The 18,186-nt window shown below is 44.8% G+C and overlaps 1 protein-coding gene across 2 annotated transcripts in view; it reads left to right on the top strand.

Annotated features, from left to right (window-relative positions):
* The window catches only part of LOC110534480 (protein WWC2), a 60,513-nt gene extending 42,657 nt beyond the window's left edge, over nucleotides 1-17,856 (top strand). For both annotated transcript variants that reach the window (XM_090187564.1, XM_036933604.2), the window contains exons 16-24: nucleotides 717-915; nucleotides 1,203-1,364; nucleotides 2,037-2,152; nucleotides 2,674-2,923; nucleotides 3,192-3,359; nucleotides 11,575-11,667; nucleotides 12,256-12,507; nucleotides 13,076-13,203; nucleotides 13,650-17,856. In XM_090187564.1, the coding sequence (XP_090043690.1) occupies nucleotides 717-915; nucleotides 1,203-1,364; nucleotides 2,037-2,152; nucleotides 2,674-2,923; nucleotides 3,192-3,359; nucleotides 11,575-11,667; nucleotides 12,256-12,507; nucleotides 13,076-13,203; nucleotides 13,650-13,716 (1,435 nt within the window). In that variant the 3' untranslated portion in view covers nucleotides 13,717-17,856. The remainder of the gene's footprint in view (nucleotides 1-716; nucleotides 916-1,202; nucleotides 1,365-2,036; nucleotides 2,153-2,673; nucleotides 2,924-3,191; nucleotides 3,360-11,574; nucleotides 11,668-12,255; nucleotides 12,508-13,075; nucleotides 13,204-13,649) is intronic.
* Nucleotides 17,857-18,186: the final 330 nt, after the last annotated feature.

Raw genomic sequence — 18,186 nt, 5'->3', positions numbered from 1 at the left:
AAGTTAATCCACCCTCTCATGTTCCCAGGCTTGAAAAGGCATTCGTGTCCAATCGAACAGCGGGGAAACGCCTTTGAATCCCTCGCACAACATTCAGCTGGAATATCTCCCCCCAAAATATGATACAACTTAGCAGGTGGTATCTAGGCATTTTAACTCCGTTTTTTTTTTTCTTTTTTTTTTCTTCAACCAAACTTCCTTCATCGTATTCATTTGAGTGAAAATTTGGGCTCCTTTGTAGTTTGTGAAATATGCATATGCAGATGAGTCTGCTGCGTGGGGGTTCGTTTGCGGGTGAGAGGAAAGGAGTCTTGCAGAGAGCAGAGAGGGTTTTTTTCCCGGGAAGTGTTTGAGTCAATGTTAACTGGAGCAGAGAGAGAAATCCTCAAAGATGCTCGAGGCGCTCTGGCCGGAAGCTACAGAACAGCAGACAGAAAGGGAAGAGCACACATCTCAATAACACAACACACCAGAGGTAACCAGCCTTTATCCCAACAGTCCCCAGGCCACGTTCACTTTTCCAACCTACTGCCTCTGTCTCCACATTAACTCTCTGAGTTTAAGAATATTATGTTGTTACTGGACGACATGACCTCAACAACATTGAAATGTCTTCTTCTATTACTCAAAGTTGCTTGTGAAAATGTCTCGTTTTCTTTTGAAAGTTTTTTGTATAACTCTCTTTTCTCTCTCCCTCCTGCTCCCCCCCCCAAAAGATACATCCGGGTGGCGCTCCTCCCATCTTCCAGTGACATCAGCAGTCTGTTCAGGACCCGTGTGGTGCCCGTGGCGCTGCCCGACAGCGTGACGTTCAACGAGGTGTTCAGGGCGGCCGCGCCGCACGGCGTCCTCCGGCACAAGACGCTCCGCGTCGACGCCTGCACCGTGGGTCCCGGACGCACCGAGGACTGCCTGGTACGTACACAACGCACAGCACAAACACACTTACCAACAAGCTTTGAGCACCTACCAACACTCAGTTAACTAAATACAGAGCTGACACTACACCTCCACTGTAGAATTACCACACAACAACATATTGCTTGCTTATAACAACGTCACCCATTACGACTGGGACAGGGTCAAGAATGTGACCAAAGATGGGCAGACGAACTGACAGACACTTTCTCGCGCACACTCTGTCACTATTTGTCATTATCTTTCTCCTGACCCTCTCTCTCTCTCTCTCTCTCTCTCGCTAGGCTGGAGCCCATGTGAGTCTGGGAGAGCTTCCAGTGAGTGGGGATATGACCCGTGTGTGGTACAACCTGTTGACCAGTGAGAGGACCAGAGAGATAGAAGAGGCCAGCCAGGAGAGACCCGGCCCTGGGCCAGAGCAGCACCCTGCAGGGCCCGTGGACATGGTGAGTCCTCCTCCACCACTTCAGACCACTTGACACTGCCTGCCTCAGTCTACATGTTTCTGGATATGCCCACTTCACTCTGATTGGAAATCAGTTCAAATTCACTGCTGCATGCAGGTTATGTTATACAGAATATGCATTCTATTCTACTGAAGGGGAAATGACTAGTGGAGGCCAAGCTGTATCGGCCTCAGATGGCAGCACACGAAAGTCAAATGGAAAGTTGTTGTTGTAATTTGACCCCCCTTTCTCCCTAATTTCATGATATCCAATTGGTAGTTACGATCTGGTCTCATTGCTGCATCTCCCCAACGGGCTCGGGAGAGGCGAAGGTCGAGTCATGTGTCCTCCGAAACAGGACCTTCCAGGCCGCGCTGCTTCTCAACACACTGTTCGCTTAACCCGGAAGGCAGCCGCACCAGTGTGTTGGAGGAAACACCGTTCAACTGACGACTGAACTCAGCTTGCAGGCGCCTGGCACGCTACAAGGAGTCGCTAGAGTGCGATGAGCCAAGGAAAGCCCCCCGGGCCAAACACCGCCGGGCCGCTGAGGCAAATTGTGCGCCGCCCTATGGGGCTCCTGTGAGACAGCCGGCCGAACCCCAGGCTGGGATCGAACCCCAGGCTGAAGTGGCGCCTCGTTCCAATATTGTGTTGTGTGTATGTTGTCAGGATGCGGTGTCGGCCCTGCTGCAGAGGACCTCCAGCGAGTTGGAGGCTGTGGAACAGGAACTGGCCTTGGAGGAGAAGGAGAGAGCGAGCCAGCTGGACATGGACGGACACCAATGGTACTGACCCACTGTCCCTCACAGCCTACTCTTTTTACTACCATTACAAACACTATTAGTTTCAGTACACACACATATCACAGTTGGAGAGACAGGGCCACCTGGGGATGGACAGAGAACAATTTGTACTGACAGCTCCCTCACAGATGACACTTTATAACCATTACAAACACCTTTTGACTTGGTGGGAGGTCTGTCGACGTGACCTTGGGCAGGGCGCTTGGTCCTGGTGGCTCCTGTGGGTCACTCTGGATGGGAGACGGTTAGATGACTGAATGTAATGTAAATGTTGAGTGGCTTCACTGCAGGTAGATTGTATGTTTTAATATTCAATTAAACATTTCAAATACTTTTTTAAAAAACACCTTAGGGGGACATTTTCCTCTCGTAAAAACACATGTCCGTCTTACTTTCAAGACGTACAACATGGCTACATCAACATTTGACTCAAATATACCAGCCAGGCAGGTTGTATTGCATGTAACAATATGGCTGACCCCTGACCTCTCCCCTCATGACAGGCTGAGCATGCTGGGAGAGGACAGCCCTCAACTGGTCCTCGGACTTGAGGAGGAAGAAGAGGGGGAGGAGGAGAGGAAGGATTCTGTCAAGGCAGAGAAGAGGTTTGCTGGCTCTGGGCCGGCGTACGGAGGGGAGGAGAGGGAGGAGAAGTGTCGAGAAGAGCCAGCCAGAGAGGAAGAGGAGGAGAAGGAAGAGGAGGAGAGGAGATGTAAAGAGAGACGCCCTCAGGCAAATAAAGGACCAACGCTGGTAAGCCACGTGTGCTCTGACACACACACACACGCACGCACGCACGCACGCACGCGCACACACACACACACACACACACACACACACACACACACACACACACACACACACTCATCCGGCTGAATGAAGAAATCTGGCCTCAAAGAGGTGTGTTTAATGTGGAACCCAGAGCCGTTAGATCTAGACACACACACACACACACTTCAAAAAGTCCACTTTTATTTGGTGAACCCACATCTCTGTAGCTGTAATATACAACCTTCTCCAGGTGGATGCGGAGACGAACACAGAGATGTGTGGTGTGGCGGTGAGGCCTAAAGACAGACCCAGCCTGGGACCAGGACCACGCAGCGCTCAGAGAGGCTTCGTACGGAACAGTATGATCATGAGGTCTCAAACCTTCTCCCCTGGGGAGCGCAACCAGTACATCTGCAGGGTGAGTGGGTTGTATACACACAGTGAGCACCATAATTCATTGGACAGTGACCCTTTTTTTTGTTATTTTGGTTCTGTACTCTAGCACTTTGAGTTTGAAAGAATATAATGACAATGAGGGTGAAGTGCAGACTGTCAGCTTTAATTTGAGGGTATTTTCATACATATTGGATGAACCGATTAGAAATTACAGCACCTTTTGTACATGGTCTCCCCATTTTAAGGTTCTACAAGTATTTGTTGAATTGGCTTCTTAGAAGTGTGTCGTTAGGCAGGTGTATTCATTTGTGTCGTTACTGAATGCAGGAGAGCTGTTAATGAATAGTATTGATTCTAGACTTTGCTATTGCCTTTGGAGGTTGTTGTTGGGGTGTGACAACATGAGGAAGACAGCAGTGTCGATGCAAATGAAGCTGGCCGTCATAAAGCTCAGAAATGAAAATCAATCAATCAGGAACATTGCAAAAACCCTGGGCATGCCTGAGTCAACAGTTTGGTTCATCATTAACAAGAAAACAACTGGTGAACTCAATTATGTCAAAAGACCCAGTAGACTGAGGAAGACCACTGTAGTGGATGACCGGAGAATACTCTCTATGGTGAAGAACCCCCCCTGACAACAGCCCAAAAGATCAAAAACAGTCTCCTGGATGCAGGTGTAGATGTATCAAAGTCTACCATGCGTAGAAGACTACACCAGCAGGACTACAGAGGGTACACTACAAGATGCAAACTACAGATAAGCCTGAAGAACAGAAAGGCCAGATTACAGTTTGCTAAAAAAGCACCTGAAAGAGCCCCAAGAGTTCTGGGGAAAAAAGTATTGTGGACAGATGAGACAAAGATTAACATGTACCAGAGTGATGGAAAGAGGAAAGTGTGGAGGAAAAAAAGACATTCCCATGATCCAAAGCATACCACCTCATCCGTGAAACATGGTGGAGGGGGTGTTATGGCTTGGGCCTGAATGGCTGCCAGTGGAACAGGCTCACTTGTCTTCATAGATCATGTGACTGTAGACAGAAGTAAAACAATGAATTCTGAAGTCTACAGAAATATTTTATCTGCTCAGATAAACTCATTGGACGGCACTTCATCATGCAACAAGACAATGACCCTAAACATACTGCTAGAGCAACAAAGGGGTTTTTGATGGCCAAAAAGTGGAACATCCTTGACTGGCCGAGTCAATCACCGGATCTGAATCCAACTGAACATGCTTTTTACATGCTGAAGAGGAGACTGAAGGCAATAAGTCCCTGAAACAAGCAGGAACTGAAGATGGCTGCAGTACATGCCTGGCAGAGCATCACCAGGGAAGATACCCAGCATGCCAAGGATATGCGACCAAATATTAACAATGATTACTTTATTCTACATTATGTTAAACTGTCCAATGTTTTTTGATGCCCGAAAATGGGGAGGGACTATGTACAAAAGCTTCTATAATTTCTAAACGGTTCATTCGATATGTATGAAAATACCCTCAAATTAAAGCTGACAGTCTGCACTTCACCCTCATTGTCATTGTATCCTTTCACACTCAAAGTGCTAGAGTACAGAACCAAAATAACAAAACAATGGTCACTGCCCAATGAATTATGGTGTAAGTACTGCATGAATTTTGCTCTGACAGGATTTACATCTACAGCACACAGAGAGGGAAACAGTTCTTAGAACCCCAGTTGGAACCCAGTTGGAACCCAGTAGGAACCCCAGTTGGAACCTAGTTAAAACCCCAGTTGGAACCTAGTTAAAACCCCAGTTGGAACCTAGTTAAAACCACAGTTGGAACCCCAGTTGGAACCTAGTTAAAACCCCAGTTGGAACCCAGTTAAAACCACAGTTGGAACCTAGTTAAAACCACAGTTGGAACCTAGTTAAAACCCCAGTTGGAACCTAGTTAAAACCACAGTTGGAACCTAGTTAAAACCACAGTTGGAACCTAGTTAAAACCACAGTTGGAACCTAGTTAAAACCCCAGTTGGAACCTAGTTAAAACCACAGTTGGAACCTAGTTAAAACCACAGTTGGAACCTAGTTAAAACCCCAGTTGGAACCCAGTAGGAACCCCAGTTGGAACCTAGTTAAAACCCCAGTTGGAACCTAGTTAAAACCACAGTTGGAACCTAGTTAAAACCACAGTTGGAACCTAGTTAAAACCCCAGTTGGAACCCAGTTAAAACCCCAGTTGGAACCTAGTTAAAACCCCAGTTGGAACCTAGTTAAAACCCCAGTTGGAACCTAGTTAAAACCACAGTTGGAACCTAGTTAAAACCACAGTTGGAACCCCAGTTGGAACCTAGTTAAAACCCCAGTTGGAACCCAGTTAAAACCCCAGTTGGAACCTAGTTAAAACCCCAGTTGGAACCTAGTTAAAACCCCAGTTGAAACCTAGTTAAAACCCCAGTTGGAACCTAGTTAAAACCCCAGTTAGAACCCAGTTAAAACCACAGTTGGAACCTAGTTAAAACCACAGTTGGAACCTAGTTAAAACCCCAGTTGGAACCTAGTTAAAACCCCAGTTGGAACCTAGTTAAAACCACAGTTGGAACCCAGTTAAAACCCCAGTTGGAACCCAGTAGGAACCACAGTTGGAACCTAGTTAAAACCACAGTTGGAACCCAGTAGGAACCACAGTTGGAACCTAGTTAAAACCCCAGTTGGAACCTAGTTAAAACCCCAGTTGGAACCTAGTTAAAACCCCAGTTGGAACCTAGTTAAAACCCCAGTTGGAACCTAGTTAAAACCACAGTTGGAACCCAGTTAAAACCCCAGTTGGAACCCAGTAGGAACCACAGTTGGAACCTAGTTAAAACCACAGTTGGAACCCAGTAGGAACCACAGTTGGAACCTAGTTAAAACCCCAGTTGGAACCCAGTAGGAACCCCAGTTGGAACCCAGTTAAAACCCCAGTTGGAACCTAGTTAAAACCCCAGTTGGAACCTAGTTAAAACCCCAGTTTGAACCTAGTTAAAACCCCAGTTGGAACCTAGTTAAAACCCCAGTTGGAACCCAGTTAAAACCACAGTTGGAACCCAGTTAAAACCCCAGTTGGAACCCAGTTAAAACCCCAGTTGGAACCCAGTTAAAACCACAGTTGGAACCCAGTTAAAACCCCAGTTGGAACCCAGTAGGAACCACAGTTGGAACCTAGTTAAAACCACAGTTGGAACCCCAGTTGGAACCTAGTTAAAACCCCAGTTGGAACCCAGTTAAAACCACAGTTGGAACCTAGTTAAAACCACAGTTGGAACCTAGTTAAAACCCCAGTTGGAACCTAGTTAAAACCACAGTTGGAACCTAGTTAAAACCACAGTTGGAACCTAGTTAAAACCACAGTTGGAACCTAGTTAAAACCCCAGTTGGAACCTAGTTAAAACCCCAGTTGGAACCTAGTTAAAACCCCAGTTGGAACCTAGTTAAAACCCCAGTTGGAACCTAGTTAAAACCACAGTTGGAACCTAGTTAAAACCACAGTTGGAACCTAGTTAAAACCCCAGTTGGAACCCAGTAGGAACCCCAGTTGGAACCTAGTTAAAACCCCAGTTGGAACCTAGTTAAAACCACAGTTGGAACCTAGTTAAAACCCCAGTTGGAACCCAGTTAAAACCCCAGTTGGAACCTAGTTAAAACCCCAGTTGGAACCTAGTTAAAACCCCAGTTGGAACCTAGTTAAAACCACAGTTGGAACCTAGTTAAAACCACAGTTGGAACCCCAGTTGGAACCTAGTTAAAACCCCAGTTGGAACCCAGTTAAAACCCCAGTTGGAACCTAGTTAAAACCCCAGTTGGAACCTAGTTAAAACCCCAGTTGGAACCTAGTTAAAACCCCAGTTGGAACCTAGTTAAAACCCCAGTTGGAACCCAGTTAAAACCACAGTTGGAACCTAGTTAAAACCCCAGTTGGAACCTAGTTAAAACCCCAGTTGGAACCTAGTTAAAACCCCAGTTGGAACCTAGTTAAAACCACAGTTGGAACCCAGTTAAAACCCCAGTTGGAACCCAGTAGGAACCACAGTTGGAACCTAGTTAAAACCACAGTTGGAACCCAGTAGGAACCACAGTTGGAACCTAGTTAAAACCCCAGTTGGAACCCAGTAGGAACCCCAGTTGGAACCCAGTTAAAACCCCAGTTGGAACCTAGTTAAAACCCCAGTTGGAACCTAGTTAAAACCCCAGTTGGAACCTAGTTAAAACCCCAGTTGGAACCCAGTTAAAACCACAGTTGGAACCTGAAAATCAAATCAAATCAAATCAAATTTTATTTGTCACATACACATGGTTAGCAGATGTTAATGCGAGTGTAGCGAAATGCTTGTGCTTCTAGTTCCGACAATGCAGTAATAACAAGTAATCTAACTAACAATTCCAAAACTACTGTCTTGTACACAGTGTAAGGGGATAAAGAATATGTACATAAGGATATATGAATGAGTGATGGTACAGAGCAGCATAGGCAAGATACAGTAGATGGTATCGGGTACAGTATGTACAAATGAGATGAGTATGTAAACAAAGTGGCATAGTATAGTATAAAGTGGCTAGTGATACATGTATTACATAAGGATACCGTCGATGATATAGAGTACAGTATATACGTATGCATATGAGATGAATAATGTAGGGTAAGTAACATTTATATAAGGTAGCATTGTTTAAAGTGGCTAGTGATATATTTACATCATTTCCCATCAATTCCCATTATTAAAGTGGCTGGAGTTGAGTCAGTGTCAGTGTGTTGGCAGCAGCCACTCAGTGTTAGTGGTGGCTGTTTAACAGTCTGATGGCCTTGAGATAGAAGCTGTTTTTCAGTCTCTCGGTCCCAGCTTTGATGCACCTGTACTGACCTCGCCTTCTGGATGATAGCGGGGTGAACAAGCAGTGGCTCGGGTGGTTGATGTCCTTGATGATCTTTATGGCCTTCCTGTGACATCGGGTGGTGTAGGTGTCCTGGAGGGCAGGTAGTTTGCCCCCGGTGATGCGTTGTGCAGACCTCACTACCCTCTGGAGAGCCTTACGGTTGAGGGTGGTGCAGTTGCCATACCAGGCGGTGATACAGCCCGCCAGGATGCTCTCGATTGTGCATCTGTAGAAGTTTGTGAGTGCTTTTGGTGACAAGCCGAATTTCTTCAGCCTCCTGAGGTTGAAGAGGCGCTGCTGCGCCTTCTTCACGATGCTGTCTGTGTGAGTGGACCAATTCAGTTTGTCTGTGATGTGTATGCCGAGGAACTTAAAACTTGCTACCCTCTCCACTACTGTTCCATCGATGTGGATAGGGGGGTGTTCCCTCTGCTGTTTCCTGAAGTCCACAATCATCTCCTTAGTTTTGTTGACGTTGAGTGTGAGGTTGTTTTCCTGACACCACACTCCGAGGGCCCTCACCTCCTCCCTGTAGGCCGTCTCATCGTTGTTGGTAATCAAGCCTACCACTGTTGTGTCGTCCGCAAACTTGATGATTGAGTTGGAGGCGTGCGTGGCCACGCAGTCGTGGGTGAACAGGGAGTACAGGAGAGGGCTCAGAACGCAACCTTGTGGGGCCCCAGTGTTGAGGATCAGCGGGGAGGAGATGTTGTTGCCTACCCTCACCACCTGGGGGCGGCCCGTCAGGAAGTCCAGTACCCAGTTGCACAGGGCGGGGTCGAGACCCAGGGTCTCGAGCTTGATGACGAGCTTGGAGGGTACTATGGTGTTGAATGCCGAGCTGTAGTCGATGAACAGCATTCTCACATAGGTATTCCTCTTGTCCAGATGGGTTAGGGCAGTGTGCAGTGTGGTTGAGATTGCATCGTCTGTGGACCTATTTGGGCGGTAAGCAAATTGGAGTGGGTCTAGGGTGTCAGGTAGGGTGGAGGTGATATGGTCCTTGACTAGTCTCTCAAAGCACTTCATGATGACGGATGTGAGTGCTACGGGGCGGTAGTCATTTAGCTCAGTTACCTTAGCTTTCTTGGGAACAGGAACAATGGTGGCCCTCTTGAAGCATGTGGGAACAGCAGACTGGTATAGGGATTGATTGAATATGTCCGTAAACACACCGGCCAGCTGGTCTGCGCATGCTCTGAGGGCGCGGCTGGGGATGCCATCTGGGCCTGCAGCCTTGCGAGGGTTAACACGTTTAAATGTCTTACTCACCTCGGCTGCAGTGAAGGAGAGACCGCATGTTTTCGTTGCAGGCCGTGTCGGTGGCACTGTATTGTCCTCAAAGCGGGCAAAAAAGTTATTTAGTCTGCCTGGGAGCAAGACATCCTGGTCCGTGACTGGGCTGGGTTTCTTCCTGTAGTCCGTGATTGACTGTAGACCCTGCCACATGCCTCTTGTGTCTGAGCCGTTGAATTGAGATTCTACTTTGTCTCTGTACTGGCGCTTAGCTTGTTTGATAGCCTTGCGGAGGGAATAGCTGCACTGTTTGTATTCGGTCATGTTACCAGACACCTTGCCCTGATTAAAAGCAGTGGTTCGCGCTTTCAGTTTCACACGAATGCTGCCATCAATCCACGGTTTCTGGTTAGGGAATGTTTTAATCGTTGCTATGGGAACGACATCTTCAACGCACGTTCTAATGAACTCGCACACCGAATCAGCGTATTCGTCAATGTTGTTATCTGACGCAATACGAAACATCTCCCAGTCCACGTGATGGAAGCAGTCTTGGAGTGTGGAGTCAGCTTGGTCTGACCAGCGTTGGACAGACCTCAGCGTGGGAGCCTCTTGTTTTAGTTTCTGTCTGTAGGCAGGGATCAACAAAATGGAGTCGTGGTCAGCTTTTCCGAAAGGGGGGCGGGGCAGGGCCTTATATGCGTCGCGGAAGTTAGAGTAACAATGGTCCAAGGTCTTTCCTCCCCTGGTTGCGCAATCGATATGCTGATAAAATTTGGGGAGTCTTGTTTTCAGATTAGCCTTGTTAAAATCCCCAGCTACAATGAATGCAGCCTCCGGATAAATTGTTTCCAGTTTGCAGAGAGTTAAATAAAGTTCGTTCAGAGCCATCGATGTGTCTGCTTGGGGGGGGATATATACGGCTGTGATTATAATCGAAGAGAATTCTCTTGGTAGATAATGCGGTCTACATTTGATTGTGAGGAATTCTAAATCAGGTGAACAGAAGGATTTGAGTTCCTGTATGTTTCTTTCATCGCACCATGTCACGTTAGTCATAAGGCATACGCCCCCGCCCCTCTTTTTACCAGAAAGATGTTTTTTCCTGTCTGCGCGATGCGTGGAGAAACCTGTTGGCTGCACCGCTTCGGATAGCGTCTCTCCAGTAAGCCACGTTTCCGTGAAGCAAAGAACGTTACAGTCTCTGATGTCCCTCTGGAATGCTACCCTTGCTCGGATTTCATCAACCTTGTTGTCAAGAGACTGGACATTGGCAAGAAGAATGCTAGGGAGTGGTGCGCGCTGTGCCCGTCTCCGGAGTCTGACCAGAAGACCGCCTCGTTTCCCTCTCTTTCGGAGTCCCCACTAGTTAAAACCCCAGTTGGAACCTAGTTAAAACCCCAGTTGGAACCTAGTTAAAACCCCAGTTGGAACCTAGTTAAAACCACAGTTGGAACCCAGTTAAAACCCCAGTTGGAACCCAGTAGGAACCACAGTTGGAACCTAGTTAAAACCACAGTTGGAACCCAGTAGGAACCACAGTTGGAACCTAGTTAAAACCCCAGTTGGAACCCAGTAGGAACCCCAGTTGGAACCCAGTTAAAACCCCAGTTGGAACCTAGTTAAAACCCCAGTTGGAACCTAGTTAAAACCCCAGTTTGAACCTAGTTAAAACCCCAGTTGGAACCTAGTTAAAACCCCAGTTGGAACCCAGTTAAAACCACAGTTGGAACCCAGTTAAAACCCCAGTTGGAACCCAGTTAAAACCCCAGTTGGAACCTAGTTAAAACCACAGTTGGAACCCAGTTAAAACCCCAGTTGGAACCCAGTTAAAACCCCAGTTGGAACCCAGTTAAAACCACAGTTGGAACCTAGTTAAAACCACAGTTGGAACCTAGTTAAAACCACAGTTGGAACCTAGTTAAAATCCTAATTTGGAACCAATGGGTAGAGGTGTCATTTTTTAGATACAGAAACACACACACCCTCACACACCCCAATCCCAGACCAAAGACCAAACTACCACAGAGCTTTCCCAGACTAACAACAGTGGATGTTTCTGTTCTCTACTCTTCCCTCTCTCTTCCCACTCTCTTCATCTCTCCTTCTTCTTACAGTTGAACCGGAGCGATAGCGACAGCTCCACATTATCCAAAAAGTGCCCGTTTGTCCGGAACACCTCGGAGAGACGCAGCCTAAGGGTTAAGAGGGTGAGTTTAACATGTGTCCTCTCTTTATCTTGCATTCGATTTCGGTTAACTTCATGGTGGTGATTTGGTCAATAAAGGGGGCCATTTACATCAGGCAAAAAAGCACAGATCTTTGCAATAAATACCATGAAACTCATCATAATCTGAAGAGCAATGTTGAGAATGTTCTTCAACAACGTGCAATATATTCCATACAATACCTCCAATAGAAGTCCAATGTTTTACAAAATATGGCAGCCGATACTGGATAAAATGGTCTAGTCCCGCTTCATAACTGGGCTGATGATCTGCTGCTACCCTGCGCTGTACTCCACTCCATATTTATTTTGGGTTTAGCTAGACTGATTGTAATTTCTATATGCTGTCTTCTTAACAGCATTTACATTTTCTGGGATATATGAATTAAGTTTTGTTATGTCCTCTAAATATGCCATTCCAGTCAACAGTACCGTACACTGAATGTCAATGTATCTTTGTCTTCTTTTTTTTATTGGAAAATAATAAACATATTATAAAAAACAAAAAACTATGTGTAGTATAAGGAACTAACTATTTAGGCATTGCTCTTTCATTCTCTCTCCCTCCAAGACCCTGTGCCAGCCGGTGGTGGTGCGGAGGCGTGGCGGAGCCGGGGAGACAAACACCCGGACCTCCCTGGACTTGGAGCTGGCCCTCCAGGCTTCGCGAACGCGTCAGAGCCGTCTGAACGACGAGCTCCAGGCCCTGAGGGACCTGAGGGCCCACCTGGAGGCCTTGAAGGCCCGTGGAGAGACGGAGCTGCCCGAGTCCGTGCTGCATGACCACCGGTTTCACAGGCTGCTGGAGCAGGCCGAGAGACAGGCACGTGGCTGGATAGACATATGATAGATACAGTATGCACATGCATAAACACTGCTAATGTCCAGCTGTGATAGAAGGACTAGGCCAAGGCCATTCGACATCACCATGTTTTGGAATGGTTTGAATGGCACTCAGGATCTGATGGCTTGTGTAAGGATACCCTCTACCCCCTTATGCCCCTCCAGGCACTCTACCATGCCATGATGCCATCAGCCACTCTCACTAATAGCAGCTAACGGCGGTCAATGCCAGGTCTGGCCCCAGGTTCTCTCAAGCTTGATTAGGCACTGAAGAGACTAAATGGCTGTATAATCTGGTGCTGTTCGCTTTCACCTGAAGTGACCCTTTTAAAATAAATAAAACGTTGCCCAGGTCACAACTTGATGAGTAAGATTTGGCATAAAGAATGAAACCATTAGATTGCAGAATCCACACAGTATCCTGCATTTCAGAGCAACTGAAGTAAAATGCTTTCTTGCTCTCACTTTTATGAAATTCTCTCTCCAATCTATCAGTCTCTCTCATTCAATGAACACTTTCTCTGTCTCCCTCCCTCCCTCCGTCTCAGGCGGAGCAGTCTAAGGAGCAACAGCGTCAGGAGCAGCGGGCTGAGAAGCTGATGAGGAGGGCCTCCAAAGACGTGTGTCGGCTGAGAGAGCAGAGCCAGAAGGTCCCCCTGCAGGTCCAGTCTTTCAGGTGAGACAGACATTCCTCTGTCCAGCCCTTATTCCTTTATGGACAACTATTTGACCATAGGGTTTGAACTGTTTGTATCTTGTCTCGCCATCTTGGATAGCTGACCCTACTGGTCATGTAAGCCCTGTTTATACCTGCCGCTAACATGCGTCCTGATCTTGTCCTGATCTTGTCTGTTTACACTTAGAAGATCTGATCACAATCAGAACACAATACGTATTTTAATCGTTTATACCTGTCAAAAAATGTGGGCACAATCAGAATGTGAACAAGAACATGTTAGAACCAGGTATAAACAGGCTATAGTCTCTGAACTTGTTATGCTCCATCCTGATAGGCCTTGATGGTCAGGTTACTGTAAAAGCACTTTGTGAACAACTGCTGGTGTAAAAAGGGTTATATAAATACATTTGCTTGATTGATAGCCATTTCTTCTCTCTTTGCAGGGAGAAGATGGCCTACTTCACACGAGCTAAGATCAATATACCATCCCTACCAGCTGATGATGTATGATTACATAGTGACACAATGAAGTATTTTTCCAACTTTTATAGCAGAGTATTTTAATAGTGTAGTTACTTTGAATGAAACCAATCGAATAGTTTGTACACTATAGTTTATGCATTTGTATAATAAGTTGTAATTGAATACTATCTTGTAAAAAAAACAACAAAAAAAAACTAAATAATGGCTTTCTTATATCAGGAGAAAACCCAAAATAGAGGTGTTTTGGTACTTGTATTCTGCTCGTGATTTTTCTGTACAGTTTTATAAGGTGTGTTGGAGAGTGGCGTGTGTGTGGGGTGGAGGAGAGAGTGTGTGTGTGTTTGTCGCCCTCTGGTGTCCTGTGGTGGAACTGCACCACGGGGCAGGGTGCGGGGTAGATTGAGTGAGTCTCACTCCCAGTCCCAAATCAACCCCGATCCCCTACCCCCTATGCACTTATGGATCTAACAGGATTGGATAGGTGTAAGTTATATGGTAATAACGACACTTTGCCTTCTGCTAGTCTAGATGGAATGTTCACTGTATTTCTTCCATGTATCCAATCCTCTCTGATCTCCAGAGGTGTATAGTGGGTAGGGGTTAGGGGTTGATTTGGTATTGGGCATCAGTGTTAGCTAAGTGTGCGTATGTGAGAGAGAGAAGGCGACCTACTACAGTATATCATATATAATGTCTTCTGTCCAAAGCTGGTGCTCTGCTATTTTTTTCTCTCTCATTAAGAACAAAACAAACATAAACCTTGTGAATGTAATGTAACTGCTTTTCCACTTCTATCTATCTCTGAGATACTGCACTGATACTGTTCTGTGGCTTCATGCTTTTTACACCGACCCGCCGCAACGCTAATTATTACTGCGTTCACTGGTTTCTAGTCTCAATTTTATAGTTAAATGTTTTGTCAGTTACTAGCCTGGTCCAGGATATGTTTTTGCACAAACTGATCTGGGACCAGGCTATTTTGTAGTTCACTCTGCAACTTCATTTGTGAGATTGGTTTTCCTTTCCCACCTGTTTCCCAACGGTTGAAGTATTTATTCAAAGGATGAACATAAAACCTCTGTGTTAATGCCTTTTGTTACAGATAGGTTCTCTGGACTAGAGAAAAGACCATGCAGGAAACATACTGGACCCAAATCATGTCATTTCCAGCCTTCCAGTGTTTTGAAGGGGTCCGAAATAGCACCCTATTCTCTATGTAGTCCACTACTTTTGACCAGAGCCCTATGAGCCTTGGTCAAAAGCACAGAGCCCTATAGCCTTGGTCAAAGCACAGACCCCTATAGCCTTGGTCAAAGCACAGAGCCTTATGGGCCCTGGTCAAAGCACAGAGCCCTATGGGCCCTGGTCAAAAGCACAGAGCCCTATGGGCCCTGGTCAAAAGCACAGAGCCCTATGGGCCCTGGTCAAAAGCACAGAGCCTTATGGGCCCTATGAGCCCTGGTCAAAAGCACAGGGGTAAAAAGCACAGAGCCCTATGGGCCCTGGTCAAAAGCACAGAGCCTTATGGGCCCTATGAGCCCTGGTCAAAAGTACAGGGGTAAAAAGCACAGAGCCCTGTGGGCTCTGGTCAAAAGCAGTGGGCTATATAGAAAAAGTCAAATCAATACTTTTTTGGTTTTATCATAGACATGCAAGCTATAATATTCAGTATACATCAGTTTCTTTGTATAATAATGGGTTGTTATACTCCAGTAATTCATTATATTTATTATTTCCTGCTCTATTTTTCTGAATAATAGGACAACGATTGACCTTTGTGGTTTCTTCTCTTTATTTTGTATCTAATGTTTTGTTTGTGTGTCTGTAAACCAGAGAACAAACAGTATTGTTTTTACTTTGCCTTTGTAACAGCTAATAGCTAAGGAACAATAAGGCTTGTATTCAAAACGCTTCTCAGAGTAGGAGTGGTGATCTAGAATTAGTTTTGATTCTAGATCAGCACTCTTACGCTTGAACAGGAGCTAACATCTGATTGAACTGTGAGCATAAACAGTATCTGTGGTATCGTACTTAGTGTGTATAGCTACCCCTGGACTCAAGATATATATGGCACTTCCAATCAAATTTGTTCACATCCGTTTAGTTTACCAATACAATGTTGCTTCACAATATCGACAACGAAGATGAAAACATGGATTTGAATTGTGGGTAGGCGGAAAAGTTTGGACTTTATTTTTCCTGTGTATTTATTTTTTGTGTTTGTATTATTTATGTTTTGGTTCTGTACAGACATACCCCCTCCGGACCTTTTTAATTAGCAACTTATGGATGGTTCAAATGTTAACTCTCTGTTTCCCCGCTGATAATCAACTAGTTTAGAGACGCACACCGATATCAAATATGTTTTATACAACTGACCTACAGTGCCTTCAGAAAGTATTCACACCCCTTGGCTTTTTCCACATTTTGTTGTGTTACAGCCTGAATTTAAAATGGGTTCACTTGAGATTTTGTGTCACTGGCCTACAGACAACACCCCCTAATATCAAAGTGGAATTATGTTTTTCGATAAAAAAAATTACAAATTAATTAAAAATGAAAAGCTGAAATGTCAATAAGTATTCAACCCCTTTTGTTATGGCAAGCCTAAATAAGTTCAGGAGTATGTGTTTAACAAGTCACATAATAAGCATGGACTCACTCTGTGTGCAATAAGTGTTTAACATGATTTCTGAATGACTACCTAATCTCTGTACCCCACACATCAGGTCCATCAGTCGAGCAGTGATTTTCAAACACCGATTCAACCACAAAGACCTGGGAGGTTTTCCAATGCCTTGCAAATAAGGACACCTATTGGTAGATGGTTACCAAAAAAAGCAGACATTGAATATCTCTTTGAACATGGTGAAGTTATTAATTACACTTTGGATCGTGTTTCCATACACCCAGTCACTACAAAGATACAGGCGTCTTTCCTAACTCAGTTGCCAGAGAGGAAGGAAACCGCTCAGGGATTTCACCATGAGGCCATTGGTGACTTTAAAACATTTCCAGAGTTTAGTGGCTGTGATAGGAGAAAACTGAGGATGGATCAACAATATTATAGTTACCCCACAATACTAACCTAATTGACAGAGTGAAAAGAAGGAAGCCTGTACAGCAGTGAAGGCTGCTGAGGGAAGGACGGCTCATAATAATGGTTGGGATGGAGTGGTATCAACCACATGGAAACCAAATATCTGATGTGTTTGATACCATTGATGCCATTCCAGGCATTATTATGAGCCATCCTCCCCTCAGCAGCCTCCACTGCTGTACAGAATAAATATATTCCAAAACATGCAGCCTGTTTGCAACAAGGCACTAAAGTAATACTGCAACAAAAAAATAGCTCAATCTTATACAGGTAAAAGTAAGTATGTACTGTATGTAGTGCCTTCAGAAAGTGTTCATACCCTTTGACTTATTACACATTTTGTGTTACAGCCTGAATTCAAAATAAAATTAAATTCTCACCCATCTACAAAAAATACCCCATAATGACAAAGTGAAAACATGTTTAGACAAGTTCCCTAATTTAGTAAATAAAATAAAGAAATATCAAATTTATGTAAGTATTCCACCCTCAATACATGGTAAAATCACCTTTAGCAGCGATTACAGCTGTGAGTCTTTCTGGCAAAATTCTCTAAGAGCTTTGATTGTGCATCATTTGCCCATTATTCTTTTTAAAATTCTTCAAGCTCTGTCAAATGTGTTGTTGATTATTGCTAGACAACCATTTTCAGGTCTTGTCTTAGATTTTCAAGAAGATTTAAGTCAAATCTAACTCGGCCACAAAGGAATATTCATTGTCTTCTTGGTAAGCAACTCCAGGGTAGATTTAGCCTTGAATTAACCTTTCAGCAGGACAATAACCTAAAACACATCTCTCAGTGTCTGGTGGAAAGCAGACTGAACCAGATTTTCCTCGATTTTGCCTGTGCTTAGCTCCATTATGTAAATGTTTTTTTATCCTAAAAAAACTCTCCAGTCCTTAACAATTACAAGCATACCCATAACATGATGCAGCCACCACTAGGCTCGAAAATATGGAGAGTGATACTCAGTAATGTGTTATTTGGATTTGCCCCAAACATAACACTTTGTATTCATGACAAAATTTATAATATATATAAATAAAATATTGATAACTGAAACAAACAACCTTGTCAGAGTATTTTTTATTTCACATTTATCAAGTACAGTATTGGTATTAATTCAAATCATAGGAACAAATCATAGGAACATTGGGCTTATCCAGCTTTGAAGAGCCCATAGAGCAAGACTATATGGACAAAAAAAGGAAAGTCATCTGGATAAACACTATCTCCATTAGCCTGGCCTAAAAGTACATCACATGACTATAATCCTCTCTTCTATCATTTGCCACCTAGATATGTACGCTAGAGGGCGCCACGGAGGAATGAACATAACGGCACTTGTCGTGCTTGCTCGTGATTGACTCATTCCTGCTCAAAACAGATGACATTA

Source organism: Oncorhynchus mykiss, chromosome 10, assembly GCF_057628025.1.
Source record: "Oncorhynchus mykiss isolate SJ-2025 chromosome 10, ASM5762802v1, whole genome shotgun sequence".
NCBI classification, from domain to species: Eukaryota; Metazoa; Chordata; class Actinopteri; order Salmoniformes; family Salmonidae; genus Oncorhynchus; species Oncorhynchus mykiss.
This window is presented reverse-complemented; position numbering and strand designations above follow the sequence as displayed.